Genomic DNA, 12317 nt, shown 5'->3' with positions numbered 1-12317 from the left:
CAGGGCCTTGTGCATACTAAGCATGTGCTCTACCACTGAGCTACACCTTCAGTATAAATTTTAAAAATATAAACAATTAAGACACAGTGAATTCTACTTAAAATGACCCAATTAAAAACGGTACCTCAAGCAGAAAAGAGGTAAATTGACTTAAAACCTAAATATAATTTTAGTGGCAAATGAAGCAATAAGACCAAAGACAGAATTATTTGGGTATTATAAAATAAATAACAGCAGAAGAGTTTTTCCAAAGATTTATTGAAGCAGAAACTAGTTGGTCAGATACTTGCTGGAAAAAAAGCAGTTTTAATGGTATTCAAAAATACTTTGTAAAAAGTATTCTAGCACAAGACTTCTTTGTAAACTAGATTATGTTGTAAACTTTTTTCTAACTCATTTAGGAGTGTTGGTTGTTAAGAACTAAAGTTTATTTCTATTCCAAATCTATCTTGCGCTCCTGAAAAACTGCAGAAAGGCACTTGAAAAGCTGTTTCTTTAAGATATGGATTTCTTTTTTATTCTTGCTGGTAAAATACTGCTGCACCGAATAGGTGCACTTTTTATTCAAGATCATCGTGATGCTGAGAAGTTTCATTGATAACCTGTTAAAAAATAAATAAAACTCAAATCAAATATAATACTCCATGTAGAAGTTTAAATTATCCTATAAGTCATGGCAAGGAGAAATCTTACTAAACACATATAATTCATTGTGCAGATTCAAAGGTTATGCTGATTCTGCCCGACAAGGGTAACAACGCTGGAGGACAGATGCATGTGCAAGATACCCTCCACCTACAGGCATAATAAGTAGCCCAAGAAATGGTGTGATGCACAAAAAGAAAACTCTTAAAACTGTGTTTATGAAGGATGCAATGATAATCCTATGCTACAAAGGTTAAAAGCAATTGAGACATGTTAAAATGTATGGTAAGTACATTTTAAATTTATGTGCAAGGTAAGATCTCATAATTACAATAAACTGCTACCATTTCGTTCCTGGCATGCAGAGTTAGCAAGAATTGATTTATCCTATAGCACATCCTTGTACTATACAGGCAGGTTTAGGTGTATTTAGGTGACAGTAAGAGTGGGCCATATGTCCCGGATCAAAACATTCTGGATATTGGGTTAGTCTAGCAAGGTCCTCTATGAAGCTAGACTAGGAAATAAGCAAGTTTCACTCCCATTTCAAATTAAGTGCCTTTGCAAATCACTACTTTTGGAGTTCAGGGAGAACTGCTATCTTATCTTTATATCCAGGACCCAAATAATTAGTTGGCAGTATGCACTGCTAGAATAAGGACCTATTCTGTTTTGGGGTTTTTTTTTGTAGTCATAAAAGAAATGGGAACCTCTCAAGTTAGCCGGCTGTATCTGATGTACACAGGTTTACTGATTTAAAAGAGGATCAGTGCCTCTCTGAATTACTCCACTTTTATATTTCACTTTTATTTTTGTTAGAATTTTTGCCATTTTTTTATTTTAAAAATACCAACCTGCCCATCTCTAGTTTCAACTGTCTTAATCAGAAGAGTCCTTTTTGAGCGGGTGTCAACCAGAGGGAGGGACTCCAAGTTGGTTTCTGAAGAAAGAAGCATGTCCAAAGGGAGTACAAAGGAAATTTTTTAAAAGAACATTTTATTCAAACAATTATAGCTGTTTTTTGCAAATTATTTAAACTGCTACTCCCATATAAGTCTACAAAGTAATGTCTGTTTGAAAACCTAGCACTTAATACGGGTGACTTAGCTCCAGAATAGGATAGTACTTTGTTGTGTACTTTATTAAGAAGAAATGAAACAGAATTTACCCTGAACTGCAAGAGATTGCTTGGATTTGAAAATTGGGAATGTTTTATAGAATTTTCTCTTGCATGGCATTTTCCATGTATCATAAAAAAATGAGTGTTTTACCATAAATAGAATGGTAATAACCCAGTGACATTTTTCATAAAAGGAAATAAAATGCTTACCCCTTAGGTTCAGGGAAGAAAAGTTTGGAAGAGGCATAGCAATCCTATAAAAAAAATAAACAGTAACATTATTGGGAAATAACTTTAACAAGGAATAAATCCACACACTTCCTTTATTCAACAAATAAGAAATTCTACTCTTGTAATTCCTAAGTGATGGATTTGTTTCAGAAGCATTTAGTCAGTGTTGGTCTTAGTACATTTAAAATATTTTACTTCAAGCATTTTCTTCACAGAGGCATGAACTAGAGGCATGATGGAGGGAAAGAGCGTTGGTTTGTGGGTTCAAAAATCAGCTCTGGCATTAATTAGCTCTGACTATGGCAAGTTACTCTCTGTGAACCTAAAGTTCCTCATCTGTAAAAAGTGGAAAGGAACGACTCTGAAGAAAGGGTTTGTAGATTGAATGAGATAATGTACATAAAATGGGTGGGAGAGTAGCTAGCAAATGTCAGCTGTTAATTCTCACAAGAAAGTCTGGACTCTCCTACCTGCTCTCCTCCCCTTCCAGCAGCTTCCTGTAGGTGGCGATCTCAATGTCAAGAGCCATCTTAACATTGAGCAGGTCTTGGTATTCACGAAGGTGACGCGCCATCTCTTCCTTCATGTTCTGAATCTCATCCTGCAGGCGCCCAATAGTGTCTTGGTAGTTAGCAGCTTCAACGGCAAAGTTCTCCTCCATTTCACGCATCTGGCGTTCCAGGGACTCGTTCTGTAGGAGGTCAGAAGGGCTCTGGATGTCATTTCGCAGGAGCACCCAGCTATTATCAGCTCTTACCCTTAGTGGCAAATGGTGCCCACTCTAACTTCAGGTGGAAGCCACAAGCACCAAGTCCCTTCTATGGGAAGCAATGGCATATGTAAGCCGATTACCTTCTGATCAAAGCACTCCACTAAGTGCTTCTTGAGAGTCTTGATAACTCACTTTCTTTAGATAAAAATATAAATTTATATTTATATACTGAACAGAATGGGCCCAAGCTCATTGTTTTCCTACTTTTTCTGTGGTGTGGTACTCACAGTTCCTTTAAGCGCATCCACTTCACAGGTGAGGGACTGCACCTGTCTCCGGTACTCACTGGACTCCTGCTTTGCCTGGCGCAGGGCATCATTGTTCCGGTTCGCAGCCTCGGAGAGGTCAGCAAACTGTCAGGGAGAAATCAGAATGGAGATTCGAGTCTCAGGGAAAGAAATCATGATTCTGATTCAGTGTGGTCAGGGATTTGTCTGGATTTCTGTTTTGCAAGCCAGAGAAAGAGCACTGAAATGCTGGCACTGAGATTTTCAAACAGAATTCACTCTTCTCTGCTCATTTTAAAATGGTAGAAACCCAGGTGTGGTGGTGCGCACCTAGAATTCCAGCACTTTATAGAGGATCAAACAGGAGGTTGGCCCGAGTTCCAGGCCAGCTTGGGCTACAAGGTGAGTTCGAGGCTAGCCTAAACGACATAGCGAGAACTCTGTCTCCAAAACAGTAATAAAATAAAATGGTAGTAATTACAGGTGTGGTGTTGGGGATTTCTTTGAAGCAGGGTGGAAGACAGTGGAAATGGAGCCTGCTATTTTGAAAGAGACTCTATGAGTGGCGGTGGAGGCTGTAATAACAAAATGTGAACAAACCCCAAGCCAGCTTTTGAGTCGCACTAGAAGATGTTTAGAAATCCCAGAGAACAGGTGTGGTGTTTTTAGAATAAGATGCTTTTCTTCTGTTCTACCACACGGACTCGTTTCCCACCTTAGACTTGTACCATTCTTCTGCCTCCTGGAGGTTCTTGGCAGCCACGCTTTCGTACTGCTGACGTACGTCACGCAGGGCAGCCGTGAGGTCGGGCTTGGACACATCCATATCGATCTGGACGTGCTGTTCCTGAATCTGGGCTTGCAGCTCCTGGATCTCCTGAGAAGGACCAGGTAGAAGGTCAGCTGTGTGGAGCACAGGGGCAGCCGCTCCCTCATTCATTCACAGACAGTCACCCCGCTTACCTCATCATGTAGCTTCTTCAGAAAGGCAATCTCTTCTTGCAAGGATTCCACTTTACGTTCAAGGTCAATACGTGACAGAGACGCGTTGTCCACGTCCTATTGTGAAAAGAGAAAAGCCAGAGTGTGGGGATGTGTGAGTCTGTGGTTTCTCTCCTCTCTTCCTTTTCAATGAACTGTGTGAACCTAGTCTCCCTACTACAGCAAAGGTGTTGACAGATGTTGTGACTCTGGAGAAAGTATAGAAATCACTTAGTGCTACGCTTTACTGTGCTTTCTTTTCTTAATTATAAACTTGAATCTGGACCCATCGTATTGCTCTGAAGGTGGCTAATATACAACTTAAAAATAGATTAATGCACACCAACATAACTGAAGTCAATTCTTATTGAATCCATATTTTTCACCAGTGAGGTCTTATTATTTTTTTAATTATAAAACCAGTGCCTCGGCATTTTAAAGATCTGGTTTTGTACTTTCATGTAATAAGATGGTGTTAGAGATTGGCCAGATTTCACAACTTCAAGTATACAGGAGTACACGTAGAACAAAAAGCTGTGCTTTCAAAGTTTTAGCATGTGCTCAGACTCTTCTTCCTTTTTTTTCCTCTGTGCCAATACTTTGATACTTATCCTTGGGATCCACAGCAAGTGTTTAGTTATCTAGCATTCAGGGTAAAAGGCTAGATTTATATCAAGTAGCAAATCAATGGTCCAATTCAGGAAATATATGGGCAAGAATGCAGCTCAGGCAAATAAGGAAAAGAAATTTAACTCTGAGCTACATTTGCTATGCCTTCTCTGGTGAAGTTTTTCTCCTGAAACTCTCTTGACTCATCCTCAAGGGTGTGTCAATCTTATTCACCTGTCACCCTGTCAATCTGGTTACTTGGCTTGTTTCAGAATGACTGGTCAAAGCGTTTGCATAGAATGAAACCATATATAGAATTCTTGCTGATGTGATGCTCTTAGATTTTTACCATTTATAACGTGCTACATTTCAAACTAGAATGTGCAGTCTTCCAACTAAGATTTTCTTTCTCCTCAAGGGAATGTCATGAGGATATTTACACCCTTATCCTGTAAACAACTGTATTTGGAGTGACTTTTATAGCCTTGGCTATACTTCATCACATTCATGAAAAAAATAATAAATAATTAAAAGGTAATACTAATAATAAATGGAGTTGTAAACAACTTTTGCTTCTTGTTAAGCCCTAAAAAAATATATATATATATATGATATTTTACAAACCACTTTAAAGAAAGTTCAATGAAGAGAATGAAGAATTTTATTTAATGTGTAAACAGAATCTTTTTATATTCATTTGCTTTATTAACTCACTGTTTTGCAAAAACAAGAACAATGATCATAAATGCTCAATGACTAAAATAACTCATATTGCTGTATTTCAGTTAATTTGGCAAATGTGTTTCAGCTTCAGAATGTTATCCTAGACTATTTCTCTGACAGTGTTTTACAGCCCAAATCAGCAAGCATTCCTGAGAATAAAACTATGCAGGGAATCTTCCTGCTTTGGGATTCCAACCGTAAGTTAACCATCCTTTAAGTCTATCTAACTTTGAAACAACAACAAAAACCCTTTTTATGAGATTTCATTCTTCCGCCTTGGGCTTATTTTCATTTACAGAGAAAGTGCTAAAGAATGTAAGAACGTGGTTTTAAAGGGCTTTTCAAAATGTGAGAAATGACTGTAGCTTTAAGAACTTTTCAATCACAATACTTCACAAGTCTGGGCCAGATAGCAGATAACGGATGTTAGCAAATACTTGTGTCCAATTAGAGTCCTGCTTACATCATTACATATTCAATAAGAAAGTAGCCTGTTGCAAAGCTGCTCTGGAAACACAAAGCCTGCTATTATTTCTGTCCAGAGCTACCACACTCGCCAGAATGTCTGTATCTACATTCCATAGTGAAGTCCATAGAAACCATTAATACCCTCCACCCGGGACAGATGGCTCCCTTTCACCCTTATTAGATCACAAAATAGTTGTGCATAGTGATATGTCCATCTAACTTCGATGCCACAATGGAACTTGCAGAACGAAAAAAGAAAGAAACTTGCTGGCTTAATTCCAGTTCAACTAAGTTTCTTATCCTCCGATACATTTTAAACTACAAGGCCTAATTGTGCTTTTGGTCTACTTGTAAAAATTACCCAACGTGGTGGAAGCAAACCACATTTTAAACGAAACCAATTCAAAACTAGAACGTCACTGTGTTGCAAAAATGAAACGGGCAAAAAATACATTTTGGGCTATGGTGCAAAACCTTGAAACAAAGTAAAAAGTTAAAAGCCTTTCTTTAGGGCCCTGAAGAACGGCTGAAATCATTCGAGGGGTTTTATTCTGAAAAGCTCCAATTGGTGGTCTTTCTGCCACTAGGGGGTGTGGAGAGGAACGTGAAGTTTTGCACTTCTTCGAGTCGGGTGAAGTCATTTAGAACTGCGGGTGGGTGGGGTGGCCTGGCGGCTGCGAGTGGGAAGAGAAATCTAGCCCACAAACCTGTCTGTACGACTGCAGGGTGCTCTCGGCTTCCTCTCTCTGCAGCATCTCTTCCTGCAATCTGAAAGAGTGGCGCGTTAACCAAAGGGGAACTGGGAGACCGCCAGGGGCGGGGCGGCCACACTCGACCACGTCGCAGTTGCAGTCGCTGCTCCCGGAGACCGGAGCTGCTGCGCCAGCCTCGCCAGCACCCGCGACTGCGGCTTTCGGGGCTGCTGCCCTCGGCAGGTTTTAGGGCGAACTGGGGCCCGCGCTGTAAGGTACCGACCCAGCCCGGCCCACCCCACCCCACCCCGCATCCCTTTGTCTCGCACAGCCTCGCCCCTCCCTGCTCCCGCCCGCTACCTGGCAGCCCGCCAGCAGGGACCAGGAAACTTTCTAAAAGTTTAGGGCACTCTGTAGTGTCCGAGAGCTTTCAGCCACAGTTAATGTGGTGATGGAAAAGCTCTGTAATTTGAAGCAGGGAGTTTGGGGCCCTGGTGCAGGCAGAGGGGAAACGCTAGCCGCAAGGTGTGGGTTCGGGGCGGAGCCGAGGTCCAGCTTCCTTGCTGTCCCCAGAGGCCACCGCCCAGGTCCCAAGCCCGAGGAAGGGAGGAAGGGCGTGGCAGCCCTTCGCGGGGGTTCCCCGTTCCCACCTCCCTTGCTCTCCCCCTCCCTCGCCCCCCCCGCCGCCCCCGCAAGCTGCAGGGGCGTCGCCGGCCTTACTTCTCCCGGAGGCGCAGGATGTCCTCGGCGAGGTTGTCGCGCTCCACCTCGACGCGTGCTTTGTCGTTGGTGATCTGGTCCACCTGCCGGCGCAGCTCCCGCATCTCCTCCTCGTAGAGGTCCCCCAGGCGCGACTTGCCCTGGCCCTTGAGTTGTTCCAGCTCGGCCAGCAGGATCTTGTTTTGCTGCTCCAGAAAGCGTACCTTGTCGATGTAGTTGGCGAAGCGGTCATTCAGCTCCTGCAGTTCCACCTTCTCGTTGGTGCGGGTGTTCTTGAACTCGGTGTTGATGGCGTCGGCCAGAGAGAAGTCCACCGAGTCCTGCAGCAGCCGCACCCCGGGCACGCTGCTCCGCAGGCGCACGGCCGAGGAGCGCGCGACATAGGCGCCGCCAGGGGACGAGGCATAGAGGCTGCGGCTGGCGCTGGGGCGCAGCGCGCTGCCCAGGCTGTAGGTGCGGGTGGAGGTGGTCACGTAGCTCCGGCTGGAGCTCGGCCGGCTGGCGATGCCCGGGCCGCCGAACATCCTGCGGTAGGAGGACGAGGACACGGACCTCGTGGACATAGCTGCGGAGAAAGTGGCGGTGGGCGACTGGCTCCGGAGAGGGGGCGCGAGCGAGGGCGAGGTGCTCTGGCGGCGGGGACGCAGTCTGTCGCGCGTGGACCCCGAGCAGGAGCGGCAGAGGCCGGGACCCGCCGAGGGCGCGGCTTTATAACCCTTCTAGGAAAGCGGGTCCCCTCCCACTGCCGTCCTAGCCCGGAGCGCGCCAGCCAATGGGGCCCGGCAAAAAGCGGGGCGGTGGGCGGGTTGCTGAGCGAGGCCCCTTGAGCGGGCGCGGTCCCGTTACTTCTCAGGCTGGGCTGCAACTTTCAGGGGCTTTCCTGATGGGGACCCCAGTTCTGCGCACCCCTAGGGCTGAAAACAAGCGGGGTCCCACGCTCTGGAGCCAGGCCAAATGGATTCCGGGGTCCGGGGCGCGGCGCCAGAGGGGCGTGGACGGAGGAGCGCGGGTGGGCGGGACGCGGCCGAGGGCTGCGGGCCACAGGCAGTGGGTGGGGGTGCGTGGGTGGGGAGGCGCGAAGAGCAGGAAGAGGGGGAGGCGGGGGGGGGGGCTCCAGGAGATCGGAAAGCGCAGAGAAAGAAACAAAGAGCGCTGGAGACCAGAGCGCGGGACAGGCGCAGGCGGCTCTTGGGGCGCGCGCCTTTCCATCGTCTGGTCTTGGGGCCCTGTGCTCAGGGCCTAACGGGACCAGTCCAGCACCACCCGGCCCGCGGCTGGGAGAGCGAGACGGCGGCCCGGGAAAGCCCAGGGGAGAGGGAGGGGTCGCTGAGTCACCGGCCGTGAATCACGGCTAGCAGAGGCTTCCAGCGGTTCTCGGGGAAACCGTTAGACGAATTCTCTGGGGCCCGCGTGCGCGCCCATGGTTCCGAGTTTTGGTTCCAACTTAGGGCCGGGCCGCCGCTTTGATCGCGCCCCTAAATTCTTAAGAACTCGCCAAAGCCTGGCACTGTGCCAACGCCTGAAGTTTTCCTTAGCAGAAAAGAAACTTCTGCAGATGTTGGCCAGCCGCCAAGTGCAGGTCTGTTGGATGGCAAATGCACACAGGGAGGCTTTTCTTGCAAAAGTTCCTTCCCCCTTCACCCCGTCTCCTCCTGCGCTCCCCCTTCCCCCACGAAGCCACACCCGACCCTGAACGGGATCTGAAAGTTCTGGGTGAAAGAGGAAACTCAGTGTCCATAGTTTACAATCACATTCAACGATCACAGACTTCTTTTTCTTTTTCTTTCTTTTGCTAGTGGAAGTCATTAAAGGTATACTCTGAGCCAATTAAAGAATTAATTAGGTGTTGTCTGAGAAGCCCAATTTGATTAATGAGTTCGAATGAAAGGGAGTTATATAACTCAAACGTTGAAATGGTTGGGGGAAATCGCTTTATGTATTCATTTCAGGGCAATGCAGGATTCTGTCTGGCAGTGTCACACGCAAGCCCGGTTTTGCACAAGAATCCATGGGCTTGGTCTTGAGAAATTGGAGATAGAGGCGCCCACAGACTGGGGTGCAGAATACGCAGGGGGTCCAGATGTGGTCACCTTCACCTTTCTAGGGAAATCACTGACGGAGAGGGCTGTTGTTTCAATATTAGTAAGGAGCAGGACCAAGTATCTGCTGGCCTGGAAGGGGGACCTCTTTGTGATTAAACAGCAGTTGCAAAACCTCAGGCTTTTTGAGTGCTCAGACTTACAGAGTGTCGAAGAGATTAACTGCATGGCCACTGTGAAACTGATTCTACAAAAATATATCTAAGTGAAAAAGTCTTCCCTATGGGGGCGGGTAGGGGCAGAGTACTGGAGATTACTTGGCATTTAAGAGAAAATACTTTAGAGCCAAATAAAGGATTCGTCTTCGTTTCTTTGTACCGGTCTCTTTTAGCCAATATTTGGTTTACCTCATCTCAGTTCTGGCAAAGGGCGCTGCCTCGGTCAAGCTGCTGGACCCTATGGGGCCCAGCTCTCCTGCTGGGGCTTTCTTTATTCTCTCATTCACTGCGAGGCTTCGGTCCTTCCCCAGAGCATTCCCGGGCTAGCCCATGCCTCACGTTACCACCCTGCTTACTGAGAGCCCTTTATTCCAGCCACTGCTGGGCAAATGTCACCATTGTGAGTTTGCCTGGAACCCTGAGGATGAGAAAGGCGATTTCCTCATGGGGGAAGGGAGGGTGAGCCTTCCTCCCACATGGAATGTTGATCCCAGGGCTGCTCTCAAGGACCCTTGCTGGCTGACTCACTGCAGAAAAGGAGGGCAAGGCTCTGGTGTGGCGTGGCAGCCTGCCCTATTGACACCCACAGCAAATTCCTCAGGGCTGTGCTGACTTCTGGGGTGGGTGCTGGCCCCTCTGGTCATTGGAGGGGTATCCCTTCTTCCTGACCTGTCCCTATTCTGTAGCTCATGGCTGTGGCTGGCTGGCTGCCTGCTTTCTTGCTATAGCTGATGCATGAAAATATATGTATAAAATATATACAAGTGCATACGTGTTTATGTGTGTGTGGCCATGTATACATGCACACATGTGCAGTATCCAGTATGTTCTTCCTACTGGAAGTTGCCATAGTCTGAGAGGGAGTGCAGAGGATTAAAAGTTACAAAAACACTTTTACTTGTGTAGATTGCATGAGACTTTGGAAATAATTCATTTCATTCTGAGAAAAAATACACAGTGCCTGGCACAGTGACTCACCCAAGGGGTGATAGTCCTGAGGGAGGGAATCCATATGTCTCTACGAATACTCCTTGAGTGCACTAACTCATCCTGCTGTCTATGCTACTTATGTGCTTAGATACCTTTTGGAAGTAAACAGTACACAAGTAAATAGCTTTCTTGGTTTTCATATTTATTTTTTGATCGCTGTGAAAACCTATCTCAGAAGTATTTTTAAATGCTGGACTTTGCGTGATGCAACTTGTATATAAATAAGGACACTGACCTGTGATTTTTAGGGCAGGCATAAACACTCCCACATCTGAAGTACTAGCAGTGATTTTGGAATTTGCAAGCTATGGTGATATCAGTTGAATTGGGCGACGTGATCCGACAGGCCAGCCAGCCGTGTGGACAGGAGCTTAGTGGTCTATCAAGGATCAGGGAAAGCTGGCTAGTACAGGACCATGTCAAGAGGATGGTCACCAGCAGATCTGTCAGGATGGAATGTTAGAAATGAGAAGATGAATAAAAGGAGGAGGTGGAAATATGGACAGTACTCTCTAGATAAGTGTAACTTTTGTGCATCAGTTAAAAATTATACTTACAAAATGAGAAATTAGAAACCGTGGTAAAACCTAAGAGGCATGGTAGAAATGATAATAATAAATAACACAAGTATTACTGGGTTCTGGGGTTCTGGCATCTCCTTCCAGGGGCGATTTCTAGGTTCTTCTTGTCTTGAACAAAGAATTGGACAAAATGAGCATAAAAGGAAGCAAGGTTTTACGTTTATTAAAGGTAGGAAATGAAACAGAGGAAGGAAGTCTGGATCAAGTCAAATTGGAAAAAGTACACTCTGTAGCTTGCAAGAAGACTGCTGTGAAAGCGAGAACACAGTAGTGGAGGGCTCAATGGCAACTGTCTTTTTGTATCTCCCCCTCCTTGGTCTAGTGTTAGGTCTCAGTTGTCCTATCCAAAACTTGTTTTCATTCTCCTGAGAAGAATCAAAGCTAGCTAGCACTCTCTGGTTCCACATGTGGGGCTTTGGGAACTGTTCTGCACATGTGACATTTAATTTTGTAATTAACTGATCACACCCAGCCAGTTTTCCATTCCCTAATCTCCTGCCCCGAAAGTGCTTTCGTTTTTGTGCCTAGCAGATGAGAAGCATTGTGCATGCATTTAACTTAATGCTCTCACAGGATCCTTCAACATAGACTTGATCATCCTTTTCACACAGATAGTGTCTAGGACTTGAGACAATTTTCTCATTATGTAACTAGTAGGAGAAGAAGGGAGGGGCAAGAACTCGAATCAAGGTCTTCCTGACTCCAAATGTACTTTTGTCTTTGCCTTGATGGTGACAGCTTATTTACTAACAACCAGTTCAATTCACAAGTAACATGTAGGTGCATTCAGTGCTACAGAAACTGGAAAGATAGGAAGAGTAACACATATCTTGCTGTGAAGGAGCAGATTTCTAAGGAATTGGGAAGATGCATATAATATCATGTTTTATGTTGTTTAAATGATGTAAGAGGGATTAATAGTAGATAAGAAGAGAGACTCCTTTTTCAATTCCATGCTAAATCCACACTTTCATTTATGAGTTACATATTTTCACCTACACCTACTCTTCAGAAGCATCCCCCCCAAAATGGGGTATGCACTAAAACCTATCAATGACAACAGCTTCTCCTTCCAGCTGCCCTATTTGGAGCAACACAGCAAAGTAGCAAGGTTGGAAACTTTCATCATCTACCACTTCCTTACTCTTGGATCACTCAGGTCCAATGGGTACATGTTCCCCTGCCATTTTCCCCACTTGTTTTATTGTGTTTCTCTTTTAGGTTGTTTCATTCCTTCAATATTGCAATTGGCCTCCCCTTCCCCAGCCTTTCCTTTCTCCTTCCAGTGCATCATTCTTTGA

General features: G+C 45.5%; 2 protein-coding genes across 2 annotated transcripts in view; one reads left to right on the top strand and one right to left on the bottom strand.

Annotated features, from left to right (window-relative positions):
* Window positions 1-240: 240 nt before the first annotated feature.
* On the bottom strand, window positions 241-7870 carry Vim (vimentin). The gene is given in 9 exon segments (NM_001301703.1): window positions 241-602; window positions 1500-1585; window positions 1976-2019; window positions 2467-2687; window positions 2996-3121; window positions 3711-3872; window positions 3959-4054; window positions 6484-6544; window positions 7189-7870. Coding segments are annotated over 9 exon segments (1401 nt in total). The 5' UTR covers window positions 7752-7870; the 3' UTR covers window positions 241-560.
* Trdmt1 (tRNA aspartic acid methyltransferase 1) overlaps window positions 6538-12317 on the top strand; it is a 97964-nt gene continuing 92184 nt past the window's right edge. Inside the window, exon 1 of the mRNA XM_087207211.1 lies at window positions 6538-6743. The gene's annotated coding sequence lies outside the window, so the exon portion shown is untranslated. The remainder of the gene's footprint in view (window positions 6744-12317) is intronic.

Source organism: Heterocephalus glaber, unplaced genomic scaffold (genome assembly GCF_053883595.1).
Source record: "Heterocephalus glaber isolate CG9 unplaced genomic scaffold, H.glaber_assembly_v1.0 deba00000768, whole genome shotgun sequence".
NCBI lineage: Eukaryota > Metazoa > Chordata > Mammalia > Rodentia > Bathyergidae > Heterocephalus > Heterocephalus glaber.
This window is presented reverse-complemented; position numbering and strand designations above follow the sequence as displayed.